A 17,100-nucleotide genomic window follows, 5' to 3' on the forward strand; every position below is an offset into this window, starting at 1 on the left:
CATATATGTTCATGCCATTCTGTGATTGTATGTGGCGGTCCGTCTGGGCCTGCAGTTGGAACACGCATTACCCTTGGAGGAAATCTATTTATCACCTGAATGTTAGCTCACCCCGCAGGGTTCCAGAAGCTTTTCAAATACAGTGTCAGGGGATGAAGAAAATATCTCATATGCAATAACTAATCTCTGATACAACTCACGTATTAATAATTGTGATCATTGTATTCCGCGTGATGTGGGCATCGTAGGGGTCTAAACATCCCATCCCTGATAGCCAGCATTCCCACATAACCAGTATCTCACCTTCTGGGACAACCACACCGGTCATGTGTGGTATCAAAATGATCAGCCGGATATAATATACATTATTAAAACATGGGATGGTGACTATGATGCCATAAAGCAAGCTTTGATCAGGAAATACAACCTCACCCCAAAGGATTATCGCAAATGATTCAGGACACTACAACGCGGACCCAATGATAGCTATTTGGATCTACTAGATGGCCTGAGGACTAACCTTCATCAGTGGGTCCGTGGATTATCCATCACCACCTTTGAGGAACTGCAGGATTTAATGGTGAAAGATCAGTTTTTACACCTTTGCTCCTTGGAAGTGCGACAATTCATTATGGACCAGGAGGCGAAGGATGCCACCTAGGCGGCGAGACTGGCAGATACTTATGTTGCCAACTGTGACTCAGCACTACAAAAGCCTCCTGGTGCCAGCTGGAAAGGGGGCAAGCCCACTCTGGGTACCTTTCCCTCCATCATTCGACCCTCAGGGGGTGCTGCCCCTCTTGTCACCCATAGGCCAGCCTTTGATGGCCGCCCATGTTTTACCTGCAACCAGGTAGGACACTTACATAGCAACTGCCCTGCCAAAAAGAAGAGTCCCACTTTGCCAAAGCTACCTATGACTACTCCCTCTGTTTTGTTTGTGGTTGGGGCGGATCGCAAGAGTGCGGATAACCTCCAGTCTGTCACCATAGGCAACCAAGTCACCATCGCACTGCAAGATACGGGGGTGGAAGTTACTCTTGTGCGTCCAGAGCTAGTAAGCCCAGAGGATATACTCCTTGGACAAACCCTGGCTGTGAAAGGAGTAGGAGAGATAAACCCTGCAATTCCCATGGCGAGAGTATTCCTGGATTAGGGTGCTGGTCAGAGGATCCGGACCGTGGGAGTGACCGACGCCATCCCTACTAGCGTATTGCTGGGAACTGACTTGGGGCGGATGGTATCTTAGTATGTGACCACCCAGCCTGGGGGAGACTTACTGGTATAAGAGAAGGAGGACCGCAGAGACCAGGAGGGGTTGGGTGATGGAGTTGGGGGTGGATCCTGACGGAAAAGGATATGGACATGAGGGACAATGTGAGGACAGGTTGGTCTGTAGTCCCCCTGTGGCGGCTGTGACCCATAGCCAGAGTGCTAATGCTGCATCCCTCCCCAAGGCCCAGTTGGACAGACCCACAAGTGGTGACATCCCCTACCTCGCTGCCTAGCTCCTCCCTGGAAACCAGCAGCCAGGATTTCCAAAAGGCCTTACACTGTGATCCTAGTTTGGGAAAACGAAAGAGTCTGGCTGAAAACCCCCCTCCGGAGTCTTCAGGAGAACGAGTATACTGGGACAATGGCCTACTTTACCGGGGGTAGGGGATATTGGCAGATCCCCCGGACCAAGGAGGCCCAAGAGAAATCAGCATTTGTCACTCCTTTTGGACTATATGAATTCCTTGTCATGCCCTTTGGTATGAAGAATGCTCCAGCAACTTTTCAGCGACTAGTTAATCAACTGCTGGAAGGACTGGAGTGGTTTGCCGTTGCCATTTGAATGACATTGCAGTGTTTAGTTCATCATGGGAGGAGCACCTATGTCACCTTTCACAAGTGCTTGACCCGGTAAAAAGGGCAAGTCTCAACAATCAAGCCTGGGAAATGTCAATTCACTATGGCGGAGGTCCAATACCTGGGGCATTGTGTGGGAGGTGGTACCCTCCAACCACAGCCTGAGGAAGTGGAGGCCATTATTGCGTGGCATAACCCCAAAACCAAGAAATAGGTTATGGCCTTCTTGGGGATCGCAGGATATTACCTAAAATGTGTGTCAAACTATAGTGCCCTGGTAAAACCCCTCACCGACCTGAACAAGAAGAAGCTTCCCCAGGTAGTGATCTCGACAGCGGAATGTGAAAACGCCTTCTCTGCCCTAAAAGCTGCCCTATCCAGCTCCCCTGTGCTACAGGCCCCTGACTTTACTCACCGGTTTGTGGTGCAAACAGACGCTAGCACCTATGGCCTAGGTGTGGTCCTCCGCCAAGTGAATCAGAGAGGTGAAGAGCATCCGGTCGTTTACCTAAGCCGGAGGCTGCTGCCCAGAGAGGTGGCATATGCCACCGTGGAAAAGGAGTGCCTTGCGATTGTATGGGTGCTGCAGAAGCTACAACCTTATCTCTATGGGCGCAACTTCACAGTGATCACAGACCATAATCCCCTGAGTTGGTTGAACAGTGCATCAGGGGACAATTGGAAACTGCTCCGATGGAGCCTAGCCCTGCAACAATATGACTTCTCCATTCAGCACCGGAAGGGCAGTGACCATAGCAACGCGGATGGGTTGTCACGACAAGGAGAACCTGCTGCCACCGATGTGCTTGTGAACTGACTTGTAGTCAGTTCCCCGTGGCACATCATAAAGGGGGGAGGTGTAAGAAATGGACCACAATTCTCATAACTTTTATTATCTATAGATGTTTTATATCTGCTCTGTGATCCCATATATGTTCATGCCATTCTGTGATTGTATGTGCCGTTCCGTCTGGACCTACAGTTGTAATACGCATTACCGTTGGAGGAAATCCATTTATCACCTGAATGTAAAATAACTGGCCCTTTGCAAGTTGTAATGAGAATGGTTCCTGGAAATGCAGCCACTCAGACAGCCTGGAACCTCACCCCGCAGGGGTCCAGAAGATTTTCAAATACAGTGTCAGGGGATGAAGAAAATATCTCATAAGCAATAACTCATCTCTGATACAACTCGCGTATTAATAATTGTGATCATTGTATTCCGCGTGATGTGGGCATCGTAGGGGTCTAAACATCCCATCCCTGATAGCCAGCATTCCCACATAACCAGTATCTCACCTTCTGGGACAACCACACTAGTCATGTGTGGTATCAAAATGATCAGCCGAATATAATATACATTATTAAAACATGTTGGGTCCCGAATATCCATTAGTGTGGACGGGAAGCCATGTTTTAATAATAAGAGAGGTGGAGCATGCACAGGTAATGGGCCACACCAGAAGGCTGGGACACAATAAGAGGGAGACTCCTCTCAGCTCCACCCTCTGCCTAATGGGGATAAAAAAAGAAACTATTGGGAACATTTCTTTGACACAATTTGGGGATCCGATCATCAATGAGTTGTGCTCCACTTTCCTCCTGTCCCCAAAAACCAGAAGGAACTCTGACCACACAATTCGTTGAGTAAGAACCATTAGGCTGGGTTCAGACCTGAGCGTTTTACAGCGCGTTCCTACGCGCTGTAAAACGCTCAACAGGCAAGAACCAATGCTTCCCTATGGGCATGGTTCTCACCTGAGCGTTTTACAGCGCGTACGATCGCGCTGTAAAACGCCCGACGCCCCAAGAAGTACAGGGCGTCTTGTCGCGCGTTCCTGTACATAGACTTCAGCGGAAACGCGCGACAATGGGCGTTCGCTTGTTCCGGAGCCGCGTCTGTAAACGCGCATACAATCGCGCATACAGAGCGCTCCATCCCGTACGCTCAGGTCTGAACGCAGCCTAAAAGATAGGTAAGAACCTATCTTTAATGGTTTTGCCTTGTGCCCTGAACGAGCCTAGTACACTCTATTTTTTTAAGTGTATGAGTGCGTTAATGTGCATTTGCTATACGTGTGGCTTGTGCCAAAGTGAGCCTGCTTGCGAGTGGGGCGCTGTGGGGTTTCTATGAGCACTTAATTAATCGGAGTATTGATTTAAATGTCATAGGTGGTGGCAGCGTGTTGGGGTGCATGAGAGGCTGTGTCAGGGTGTGATCAAGGCTCAATCTGACGCCTGTGTGTAGGGGCACGAGAGATTGAGTGTGTGAAATAGATCAACCCTTGGCAGTCGCACCCGGGTCAAAAACAAGCCCTCGTAAAGCTATATAGACGGAAAAATTAAAAAAGTTATAGCTCTTGGAACGCGACGATGAAAAAAGAAAGAAAAATGCTTGGTCAGTAAGGCCCAAAACAGGCTGGTCACTAAGGTTTTAATATATAGTTTTGTGAAAAAGAATCAGCAAATATTGTAATTTATGCATTTAAAACTCTGTTCATTCTGGGCTTAGGAGTCAAGTGGGTGGTCCTATCAGTGATCGACAGCCTTCCCTGTAAAAGTGTCTATAGAGACAGCTGTCAATCACTAATAACACCGCCCACTTAAAGGGGTTTTCTCATCTCAGACAATGGGAGCATATCGCTAGGATATGCCCCCATTGTCTTAAAGGGGCGGGTCCCACCGCTGGGAGCCGCACCTATATCGAGAACGGAGCTCAAAAAGTGAAAGAGACTGGCTCGGCTATTGCTGTCTGCCCCATAGAAATGAATGGGAGCATGGGCCGCGCATGCGCGGCACGCTCCCATTCAATTCTATGGGTGATGCGGGGATTAGCGCTTGGTGGTGGACGGACCCCGGGAAATCTGGGGTCCTCCAGCCACAGCGCTCCGCTCGATATAGGTGCGGGTCCCAGCGGTGAGACCCGCACCTATCAGACAATGGGGGCATATTCTAGCGATATGCCCCCATTGTCTAAGATGGGAATACCCCCCTTTAACTCCTAAGTTCAGAAATAGCAGAGGTTTAAATGTATAAATTATGGGTTTTATTGAATCGTTTCCCACATAACTATACATCAATCTGCTCAGCTCCTTCTGCTCTACAACATGCTGCCTGCAGATAATACTGCATTTTCATGGTCACAGGTTCCTTTTAATGGCATTTGTAATTGGATTAAGGTTAAGGTTATAATAAATGATTAAATATTTTTGAGCACTTATGGATGGAATTTCTCTTTGTTGTTTAATACCCACTGCAAAAAATAAATAAAAAATTAACTATAGCCAGTGGTGTACTAAGAAAGGGGCACCCCGAGAGCCAGTTGTCAGGGCGGTGCCGGCCGCTACGAGCGCTTTCATTAATACAGATAAAAGTTCCCACTGCTAGATCGCAAAGGAGCTGGCGATCAATGCACAGCAGCGGTGGTGTGATGATGTGTGCGTCACTGCTGAGCCGGGCCCAGAGAAGTAAGACAGGTATGTGAAGGGGCCTCTGGGGGTAATTATACTGTGTGAGAGATTGCACTTGAGTCATGTTAGTTGCACTTGCCCCCTTCTCTGTTATAAATATTCACTTGACCACATTTCTACTGCAGAACTGAGTGCAGTAAAGCACAATCAGCTAATGCATCCTAGGGTACACTGACAAAAATTCAGGAAGCCAAGATTTATGGTGCTGTTTAGCAAGTCCATGCTCTGCAGCACTTTAGAAAATGCATGGAAAACAAAGTGTTGTTACCAACAAATATACTTTTCTAATAAAACAGGGGTTAAATAAGTAAAAAAAATAATTGAGTCAAAATTGTTATTCATAATTTCACTAATGACCACATTGACTTTCTATGACAGCAGGGGGAGCTGATCATATTGATACATATATGGCCACCTGCAACTTTAAGTGCCCATACACTAGAGTTTTTGGGTGGCTGAAAGGAAAATTTAGGCGAAGTTCCATCCATCAGTGCCTTTTCATGACACAAGCAAGTATAACAGATGATAAATGATGGAAGATATCTGTCAAAAAGATGATCTGCTCGTTGAAATTTATATTGTTTTTGGGTGCTGCAGTTGAACAACAGTAGAAGGATCTCTATCCTATCCATCAAGCAGAGAGTAGGGGACAGATTACAACAGAGAATGGTCAGTGTTGTTTTAATTTATGAACTTGTTGCACAAGATGACAACCTTCACAGACCAACCATGAATAATAAGTCATTTAGAAAATGGCAATCTGAACTCCTTAAAGGGGTAGCAGTTTTTCACAGATATGCTAATGCTGTTGCTTACCTCATGTACATCTTCCCTATTTTATTTTTAAATTTGGACTCTAAAAATCACTCTGGTTTGTTTCCATCTTGTATGTTGCACTTCCTGTTGTATCCAATCAAACCCACAATGTACTTTTCCCTTCTCTGCCACAGCTTCAATGCCCCTAACAACATCCAGCTAGTTTATAGCTCCTCCCACATAGAAACGCCCCTATCACTGCCCCTAACAACACCCAGCTAGGTTATCGCTCCACCCACCAGCTGGTTACATAGACACTCCCCTATCAATGCCCCTAGTAACACCCAGCTAGTTTATAGCTCCTCCCACCCAGCTAGTTATATAGATACTCCCTTATCACTGCCCCTAACACACAGCTAGTTTATAGATCCTCCCACCCAGCTAGTTATATAGACACTGCCCTAACACTGCCCCTAACACACAGCTAGTTTATAGATCCTCCCACCCAGCTAATTACATAGACACTCCCCTATCACTGCCCCTAACAACACCCAGCTAGTTTATAGCTCCTCCCACCAGCTAGTTACATAAACACTGCCCTATCACTGCCCCTAACACACAGCTAGTTTATAGATCCTCCCACCAGCTGGTTACATAGACACTCCCCTATCACTACCCCTAACAACACCCAGCTAGTTTATAGCTCCTCCCTCCAGCTAATTAAATAGACACTGCCCTATCACTGCCCCTAACAACACCCAGTTAGTTTATAGCTCCTCCCACCAGCTAGTTACATAAACACTGCCCTATCACTGCCCCTAACACACAGCTAGTTTATAGATCCTCCCACCAGCTGGTTACATAGACACTCCCCTATCACTACCCCTAACAACACCCAGCTAGTTTATAGCTCCTCCCTCCAGCTAATTAAATAGACACTGCCCTATCACTGCCCCTAACAACATCCAGCTAGTTTATAGCTCCTCCCACAGGCTAGTTACATAAACACTTCATTATCACTGCCCCAACACCCAACTAGTTTATAGCTCCTCCCACCAGCTAGTTACATAGACACTCCCCTATCATTGTCCTTGTTGCCGCTTTAAGATGACCATGGACATAACATCACAGGAAATAAGAAAGATCTGCATGGACATGGTCATGTGACTACAGCCCAGTACGGAAGATATAAGCAATAAAGATAAAAGAAATATATTACCAAACTACAGCGACCTTCATAAATGATTTTTTAAGGGATGTTGATGCAAACCGGAAAATACCTTTAGAAAAAAATTTAGTTTTCTAGATGTCTATGATCAGTAAATAAATTAAAATGCTGTTTATTTACTAGTGCTATTATGGGTAAAATATTTCCAGTAAATATTTAAAAAAATGTAAACAATACTCATAATCCAATCATTTACACCAGAATTAGGATGTTTCTTATAAACCTACCGTGATTTCCTGTTCATATGTCCACACTCCACATGCCAACTCAATGCAGAAAATTACTAACAAGCTCCCAAAATACTGCAAAAGAAGAAGATGCATGTGACATTCAATTTTCTAAAATATACAATATTACGTAGCACTGGCCAATTTAATAAATGTGTTGGTAAAGCATTCCATTTACCATTGACTAAAGTGGTTTTACTGATGAAGCGGTTTATATAATAGAAATCTATGCAAATCTTCTGATATACAGTCCTTTCAATGTCATCCAGGGCTTGACGCTATCCTGGTCATGGGATGCTCATATAGGTGGTTGGCTCTTTACAGTAAAGATATCAAAAGGTCTCTTGTAAAAAGCCAGGCATCTTTGTGATCATGTGACCAGGGCAGATTTTTATCCACTACCAAATAATTGCAAGCAGAGATCTTGGAATAATTAAAGGGGTTGTCCGGATTCCCGGGTTCAAAGCGGAACCCGGACATATCCCCATTTTCACCCAGGCAACCTCCATGACTTGAGCATCGGAGCAGTTAATGCTCCGATGCTCTTTTGCCCTGCGCTGAATCACGTAGGACAAAGGCATTTTCTGGAGTTCCGGTGACGACCCCAGCACTGATGGGCAGGCTTTAGCGCTGCCCTAGCCTGTAAAACGGCTAGGGCAGCGCTAAAGCCCACCCATCAGAGTCAGTGATGTCACCAAACATGCTGTTGGGTGGGAGCCTCCGCCCGGCAGCGTGTTATGGTAAAAAAAGAGCCCTTGCCCTGTGCGATCCTGCGCAGGGGCAAGGGAAATGCTCCGATGGTAACATCAGGGGGGCTGCCTGGGTGAAATTGTGGGTATGTCCAGGTTCAGCTCTGAATCCGGGCAACCCCTTTAATACAGAAGGTATAGCACATATTTGCATAAACATTTTATTTACTGCAAATGTTTTATTAACATAAAATCTGAAAATCCTTTTAAATGTTTAAAAAATATGCTTTTCATAATTAAATCAGTTATTTATAAGATAATAAGTAGAGATGAGCGAATTTCCGCTTATGAAATTCGTTCACACTTGGTTTGGTGGCAAAAAGTGAACTGCGTTATGGATTCTGTTACCATGGACCATAACGCAATTCTATGACGGAATGCATTCCGTTATTAATTCTGTCATAATAGAAGTCTATGGGCTGCAAACGGAGTCCTCCCCTGCATAACATAAACTGGACGGATCCGTTTTGCAGCCCATAGATTTCTATTATGATGGAATGAATAACTGAATGCCTCTAAAGGCATTCCGTTATGCATTCCATCACAGAACTGCGTCATGGTCCGTGGTAACGGAATCCATAACGCAATTCACCTTATACCACAAAAAGCGTGAACGAATTTCAAAATATGAAATTTGCTCATCTCTAATAATAAGCTGTGCGCTATTTTACATAGTGAAGAATGAAGAAGAGGTTAAAGGGTTCTGCAATTCTAGAAATAACTAAACCAAGTGTATATTCACCTATCAACACCATGTACAAATTTCCTGCTTAAGTTGTCTAAGAGTCAGATTTTCTGCGTTAACAAGCGCCGACCGATGATCCAGTGGCTCATTATGTGCCATTTACATGTTGCATTTTTTGTTGCAGTAGTTTTTGTTGGAAGCCCACCTTCTGTTCACATAGGACAATATGCTGCTGTAAAGAGTAACTTTTCAATGCAATATAAAGGATACGATCGTCTGACAAACAAGCATTTGCTCGTTGTCAAAGGAACAGTGGCATATGTACAAGGCTGGGTGAATGAAGATTGGCACGAAAGTTTGATTCTGATCATTGGCCCAAGTAAATGTGTCCTTTCTTTGCACATACTTTTCTGATCTCTGCTATAGCCCATTGTCATCCAGAGCTGCATTTACAATTCTGCATACATTTGAAAATGTCTTTATTTCATCAACCACTTTACAGTAATGTCATATACGAATTGCTAATGATATTCCCCCCCACCACACACACACACGTACACAAACACATCATATTTGCTGTCATAAGTTTGTGCTCACATTATGGTTGTAACTTTATATGAACTATAATGCAAAGATAAAATGATACTTAATTTAAAGGAATTTATTGGAAACATTCACTGACAAATGTCATGAATGAATTCTGATAAATTGTTCGGGTTGCAGTAGCCTCATTCCGTTCAGTTAAGCCCTGGCCAGTTTTTAACCTTGGAAAACTGACACACATGTCCTGATAAACTCCCCTCTGACAGAAACCTCTGTAATGACATGCCCTATCTCCTACCTACACTATTTAATACACTAAAAAGGTATGCAGATTCCTACCCCTTGAATGCATGCTCTGGTTCTGATATGGCTCTGTCACCTATTTTAACATAAATAGCCATTAGTCCTGTTGTTACCCTAGTCAAGTACAATATCATTTTATCCTGGCATTAGCTTAACCTGTAGTACAAGTATCTCAGGGGGTACGTGTTGCATGTCTCTTGGAGGCACTCTCGCTGCATGTGCTCATACAGTCGTGGCCAAAAGTTTTGAGAATTACATAAATATTGGAAAAGTTGCTGCTAAAGTTTTTATAATAGCAATTTGCATATACTCCAGAATGTTATGAAGAGTGATCAGATGAATTGCATAGTCCTTCTTTGCCATGAAAATTAACTTAATCCCCAAAAAACCTTTCCACTGCATTTCATTGCTGTCATTAAAGGACCTGCTGAGATCATTTCAGTAATCGTCTTGTTAACTCAGGTGAGAATGTTGACGAGCACAAGGCTGGAAATCATTATGTCAGGCTGATTGGGTTAAAATGGCGGACTTGACATGTTAAAAGGAGGGTGATGCTTGAAATCATTGTTCTTCCATTGTTAACCATGGTGACCTGCAAAGAAACGTGTGCAGCCATCATTGCGTTGCATAAAAATGGCTTCACAGGCAAGGATATTGTGGCTACTAAGATTGCACATCAATCAACAATTTATAGGATCATCAAGAACTTCAAGGAAAGAGGTTCAATTCTTGTTAAGAAGGCTTCAGGGCGTCCAAGAAAGTCCAGCCACTTCTCTCCAAAAAAACCCATCAGGGACAGATTGATCTTCTGCAGAAAGTTTGGTGAATGGACTGCTGAGGACTGGGGCAAAGTCATATTCTCTGATGAAGCCTCTTTCCGATTGTTTGGGGCATCTGGAAAAAGGCTTGTCCGGAGATGAAAAGGTGAGCGCTACCATCAGTCATGTGTCATGCCAACAGTAAAGCATCCTGAGACCATTCATGTGTGGGGTTGCTTCTCATCCAAGGGAGTGGGCTCACTCACAATTTTGCCCAAAAACACAGCCATGAATAAAGAATTGTACCAAAACACCCTCCAACAGCAACTTCTTCCAACAATCCAACAACAGTTTGGTGACGAACAATGCATTTTCCAGCACGATGGAGCACAGTGCCATAAGGCAAAAGTGATAACTAAGTGGCTCGGGGACCAAAACGTTGACATTTTGGGTCCATGTCCTGGAAACTCCCCAGATCTTAATCCCATTGAGAACTTGTGGTCAATCCTCAAGAGGCGGGTGGACAAACAAAAACCCACTAATTCTGACAAACTCCAAGAAGTGATTATGAAAGAATGGGTTGCTATCAGTCAGGAATTGGCCCAGAAGTTGATTGAGAGCATGCCCAGTCGAATTGCAGAGGTCCTGAAAAAGAAGGGCCAACACTGCAAATACTGACTCTTTGCATAAATGTCATGTAATTGTCGATAAAAGCCTTTGAAACATATGAAGTGCGTGTAATTATATTTCACTACATCACAGAAACAACTGAAACAAAGATCTAAAAGCAGTTTAGCAGCAAACTTTGTGAAAACTAATATTTTTGTCATTCTCAAAACTTTTGGCCACGACTGTAGATGTGGAGATAGAAGTAATTTATCTCAGTAGAGATATGTGGCTTAGAAATATTAAGAAACAATTTAGATATAGATGGTTCTCGTTGTAGGTGCGGGTCCCAGTGGTGGGACTCGCACCTATCAGACAATGGGGGCAAATCTTAGCGATATGCCCCCATTGTCTGAGATGGGAATACCCCTTTAAATCAAATGTATAGCACCTACAAAGTAACCATTTTTGAATTATTTTTTTTGTTTTGATTTTCGACTTATGCCTACATTTTGTTTGACCTTGTACAACAATGTCAGAAAACATTTGGGAAAATAAGAAATCCTGTGTGGCCAGTTTTATTATCTCACAAGATATAAATGAAATAAATGACAACAGGCGATAAATTCCAGCCTGGGCTTTGTTCAGACCAGCAACATCACAAATGCAAGTTTAATTTATAGCTGTCAGTTGTCTATGACTAAACTAATTGGACAGGATATAAAACAAGTAAAATACAATGTAAATACTAGAAATCTAGAAAAAGCTATAGAGCGACAATGTGGTCCATAATTGTGTGGTGACAAATAATGTATATTTACAGCACACTCTACTAGAAGTTTGATCAAGTGACTGCAACTATGGAACTTACTATTGGAGTAGCATCACAGCTGCCTAAATACCTTCACAAAGTGATAAAACATTATCAAACTACTAAAATAATAGACTGAAATGTACTTTACAATCCAGTGGGAGCTAGGTAACTGAGGGCAAAAAGTCTGGAAGATTTATCAAGTCTCATATAAATGGCATAACTACAACCATAAAACGGTATAGCTCAATTTAAGGTAAAGTTTAAGGCACATAAAGACTCCATGATGCCAGCTAGCCCAATGACCTTGCATTCCACATGCTTTCATATACATCTAAGCACACGGTTTATTGTTTCTGCCTTTCTACTTTTCATAGCGCTTCCAATCTGTCAACTTAAAAATGATCAAATACATTCAGATCGAACGGAAATGTTTACACTTTTTCTACAATTCATAGTTTACTATACAGTCAGGTCCATAAATATTGGGACATCGACACAATTGTAAAATTTTTGGCTCTATACACCACCACAATGGATTTGAAATTAAAACGAATAAGATGTGCTTTCACTGCAGACTGTCAGCCTTAATTTGAGGGTATTTACATCCAAATCAGGTGAACAGTGTAGGAATTACAACAGTTTGCATATGTGACTCGCACTCGTTAAGGGACCAAAAGTAATGGGACAATTGGCTTCTCAGCTGTTCCATGGCCAGGTGTGTGTTATTCCCTCATGATCACAATTACAATGAGCAGATAAAAGGTCCAGAGTTCATTTCAAGTGTGCTATTTGCATTTGGAATCTGTTGCTGTCAACTCTCAAGATGAGATCCAAAGAGCTGTCGCTATCAGTGAAGAAAGCCATCATTAGGATGAACAAACCCATCAGAGAGATAGCAAAAACATTAGGCGTGGCCAAAACAACTGTTTGGAACATTCTTAAAAAGAAGGAACGCATCGGTGAGCTCAGCAACACCAAAAGACCTGGAAGACCACGGAAAACCACTGTGGTGGATAACCGAAAAAAGTATTTTCCTGGTGAAGAAAACATCCTTCACAACAGTTGGCCACAGCCAACAATCAAGAGAAGACTTCACCAGAGTGAATACAGAGGGTTCACGACAAGACGTAAACCATTGGTGAGCCTCAAAGACAGGAAGGCCAGATTAGAGTTTGCCAAACGACATCAAAAAAAGCCTTCACAGTCCTGGAACAACATCCTGCTCATGATCCTAAGCATACCACCTCATCAGTGAAGCATGGTGGTGGTAGTGTCATGGCGTGGGCATGTATGGCTGCCAATGGAACTGGTTTCCTTGTATTTATTGATGATGTGACTGCTGAAAAAAGCAGCGGGATGAATTCTGAAGTGTTTCGGGCAATATTATCTGCTCATATTCAGCCAAATGCTTCAGAACTCATTGGACAGCGCTTCACATTGCAGATGGACAATGACCCAAAGCATACTGCAAAAGCAACCAAAGAGTTTTTTAAAGGAAAGAAGTGGAATGTTATGCAATGGCCAAGTCAATCACCTGACCTGAATCCGATTGAGCATGCATTTCAATTGCTGAAGACAAAACTGAAGGGAAAATGCTCCAAGAACAAGCAGAAACTGAAGACAGTTGCAGTAGAGGCCTGGCAGAGCATCACCAGGGCTGAAACCCAGCGTCTGGTGATGTCTATGCGTTCCAAACTTCAGGCTGTAATTCACTGCAAAGGATTTGCAACCATGTATTAAAAAGAGAAAGTTTGATTTATGATTATTATTCTGTCCCATTACTTTTGATCCTGTAACAAGTGGGAGGCACATATGCAAACTGTTGTAATTCCTACACCGTTCACCTGATTTGGATGTAAATACCCTCAAATTAAGGCTGACAGTCTGCAGTTAAAGCACATCTTGTTAGTTTAATTTCAAATCCATTGTGGTGGTTTATGGAGCAAAAATTTTTAGAATTGTGTCAATGTCCCAATATTTATGGACCTGACTGTATACTACTTTACAGAGCATTTGGTTTTAGTTATAGTACACAATGTGGGACATTTACTAAGCAGGTTGCCCCAGAATTATGGTGCAAAATGCGTCAAAACAATGGTGTTTTGATTTGCGCCAAATATACAGTTAGGTCCATATATATTTGGACAGAGACAACATTTTTCTAATTTTTGTTCTATACATTACCACAATAGATTTTGAACAAAACAATTCAGATGCAGTTGAAGTTCAGACTTTCAGCTTTAATTCACTGGATTGAACAAAATGATTGCATAAAAATGTGAGACACTAAAGCATTTTTTTAACTCAATCCCTTCATTTCAGGGGCTCAAAAGTAATTGGACAAATCAAATAATTGTATATAAAATGTTCATTTCTAATACTTGGTTGAAAACCCTTTGTTGGCAATGAATGCCTGAAGTCTTGAACTCATAGACATAACCAGACGCTGTGTTTCCTCATCTGCCAGGCCTTTACTGCAGCGGTTTTCAGTTGCTGTTTGTTTGTGGGCCTTTCTGTCTGAAGTTTAGTCTTTAACAAGTGAAATGCTCTATTGGGTTCAGATCAGGTGACTGACTCGGCCATTCAAGAATATTCCACTTCTTTGCTTTAATAAACTCCTGTATTGCTTTGGCTTTATGTTTTGGGTCATTGTCCATCTGTATTATGAATACAATCAGTTTGGCTGCATTTGGCTGGATTTGAGCACACAGTATGTCTCTGAAAACCCCAGAATTCATCCGGCTGCTTCTGTCCTGTGTCACATCATTAATAAACACTAGGGACCCAGTGCCACTGGCAGTCATGCATGCCCAAGCAATCACACGGCCTCCGCCGTGTTTTACAGATGATGCGGTATGCTTTGGATCCTGAGCTGTACCATGCCTTCACCATACTTTTTTCTTTCCATCATTCTGGTAGATGTTGATCTTGGTTTAATCTGTCCAAAGAATGTTCTTCCAAAAGCGTGCTGGTTTTTTAAGATTTTTTTTTTTAGTAAAGTCCAATCTAGCCTTCTTATTCTTGAGGCTAATGAGTGGCTTGCACCGTGCAGTGAACAGTCTGTATTTACTTTAATGCAGTCTTCTCTTATTGTAGATTTGTATATTGATAAGCCTATATCCTGGAGAGTGTCGTTCACTTGGTTGCTGTTATTAAGGGGTTTCTCTTCACCATGGTAATTATTCTTACTTTTTGAATTGTTGAGGTCACCAGTGCTTTCTTTCTTTCTCAGGATGTACCAAACTGTAGATTTTGCCACTCGTAATAGTGTAGCAATTTCTTGGATGGGTTTTTTCAATTTTCGCAGATGAAGGATGGCTTGTTTCACCTGCATGGAGAGCTCCTTTGACCGCATGTTTAAAATGCAAGCACCACACTTCAAATTAACTCCAGGCCTTTTATGTGCTTAATTGAGAATGAAATAATGAAGGAATTGCCCACACCTGCCCATGAAACAATCGTTGAGTCGATTGTCCGATTACTTTTGGTCCCTTTAAAAACATGGTGCCACATGTAAAAGGAGCTTATACTCTTAAACCCATCATACAATTGTAATGTGGATACCCTCAAATGAAAGCTAAAAGTCTGGACTTTATGTCTATGTCCAATAGGCCTCATGCACACGACCGTTGTGTGCATCCGTGGCCGTTGTGCCGTTTTCCTTCGCGGACCCATTGACTTTCAATGGGTCCGTGGAAAAATCGGAAAATGCACCGCTTTGCAGCCGCATCCGTGATCAGTTTTTCCTGTCCGTCAAAAAAATATGACCTGTCCTATTTTTTTGACGGACAACGGTTCACGGACCCATTCAAGTCAATGGGTCCGTGAAAGAACACGGATGCACACAAGATTGGCATCCGCGTCCGTGATCCGTGGCCGTAGGTTACTTTCATGCAGACGGATCCGAAGATCCGTCTGCATAAAAGCTTTTTCAGAGATGAGTTTTCACTTTGTGAAAACTCACATCCGACAGTATATTCTAACACAGAGGCGTTCCCATAGTGATGGGGACGCTTCTAGTTAGAATATACTGAGAACTGTGTACATGACTGCCCCCTGCTGCCTGGCAGCACCCGATCTCTTACTGGGGGCTGTGATCCGCACAATTAACCCCTCAGGTGCTGCACCTGAGGGGTTAATTGTGCATATCATAGCCCCCTATAAGAGATCAGGGGCTGCCAGGCAGGAGGGGGCAGACCCCCCTCCCTCCCCAGTTTGAATATCATTGGTGGGCAGTGTGCGGCGCCCCCCCTATTGTAATATCATTGGTGGCCAGTGTGCGGCCTCCCCCGGCCCCCCCCCCCCCCCTATTGTAATATCATTCGTGGCCAGTGTGCGGCCCCCCCCCCCCCCCCTGATCATTGGTGTCAGCGTAGATTCCGATCGGAGTCCCAGTTTAATCGCTCTGGGGCTCCGATCGGTAACCATGGCAACCAGGACGCTACTGCAAGCCTGGTTGCCATGGTTACTTAGCAATATTACAATATTAGAAGCATTAACTTACCTGCTGGCTGCTGCGATGTCTGTGTCCGGCCGGGAGCTCCTCCTACTGGTAAGTGACAGGTCTGTGCGGCACATTGCTTAATGATCTGTCACTTACCAGTAGGAGGAGCTCCCGGCCGGAGACAGACAGCGCAGCAGCCAGCAGGTAAGTATGATGCTTCTAATATTGTAATATTGCTAAGTAACCATGGCAACCAGGCCTGCAGTAGCGTCCTGGTTGCCATGGTTACCGATCGGAGCCCCAGAGCGATTAAACTGGGACTCCGATCGGAATCTCCGCTGCCACCAATGATCGGGCAGGGAGGGGGGGGACGCACACTGGCCACCAATGATATTAATACAATAGAGGGGGAGCAGGGGGGGGGGGTCGACGATAGAATAGAGGGGGGAGGGGGGCCGACGGAGGACGCACACTGGCCACCAATGAAATTACAATAGAGGGGGGGTGGGGGGGCCGCACACTGGCCACCAATGATATTCAAACTGGGGAGGGAGGGGGGTCTGCCCCCTGCTGCCTGGCAGCCCCTGATCTCTTACAGGGGGCTATGATACGCACAATTAACCCCTTCAGGTGTGGCACCTGAAGGGTTAATTGTGCGGATCACAG

General features: G+C 43.9%; 1 protein-coding gene across 1 annotated transcript in view; it reads right to left on the minus strand.

Moving 5' to 3' along the window:
- TSPAN12 (tetraspanin 12) overlaps positions 1-17,100 on the minus strand; it is a 317,079-nt gene that overhangs the window by 155,058 nt on the left and 144,921 nt on the right. The window contains exon 5 of the mRNA XM_040411546.1: positions 7,533-7,607. Coding sequence (XP_040267480.1) covers positions 7,533-7,607 — 75 coding nt within the window. The remainder of the gene's footprint in view (positions 1-7,532; positions 7,608-17,100) is intronic.

This window comes from Bufo bufo, chromosome 1, assembly GCF_905171765.1.
Source record: "Bufo bufo chromosome 1, aBufBuf1.1, whole genome shotgun sequence".
NCBI classification, from domain to species: Eukaryota; Metazoa; Chordata; class Amphibia; order Anura; family Bufonidae; genus Bufo; species Bufo bufo.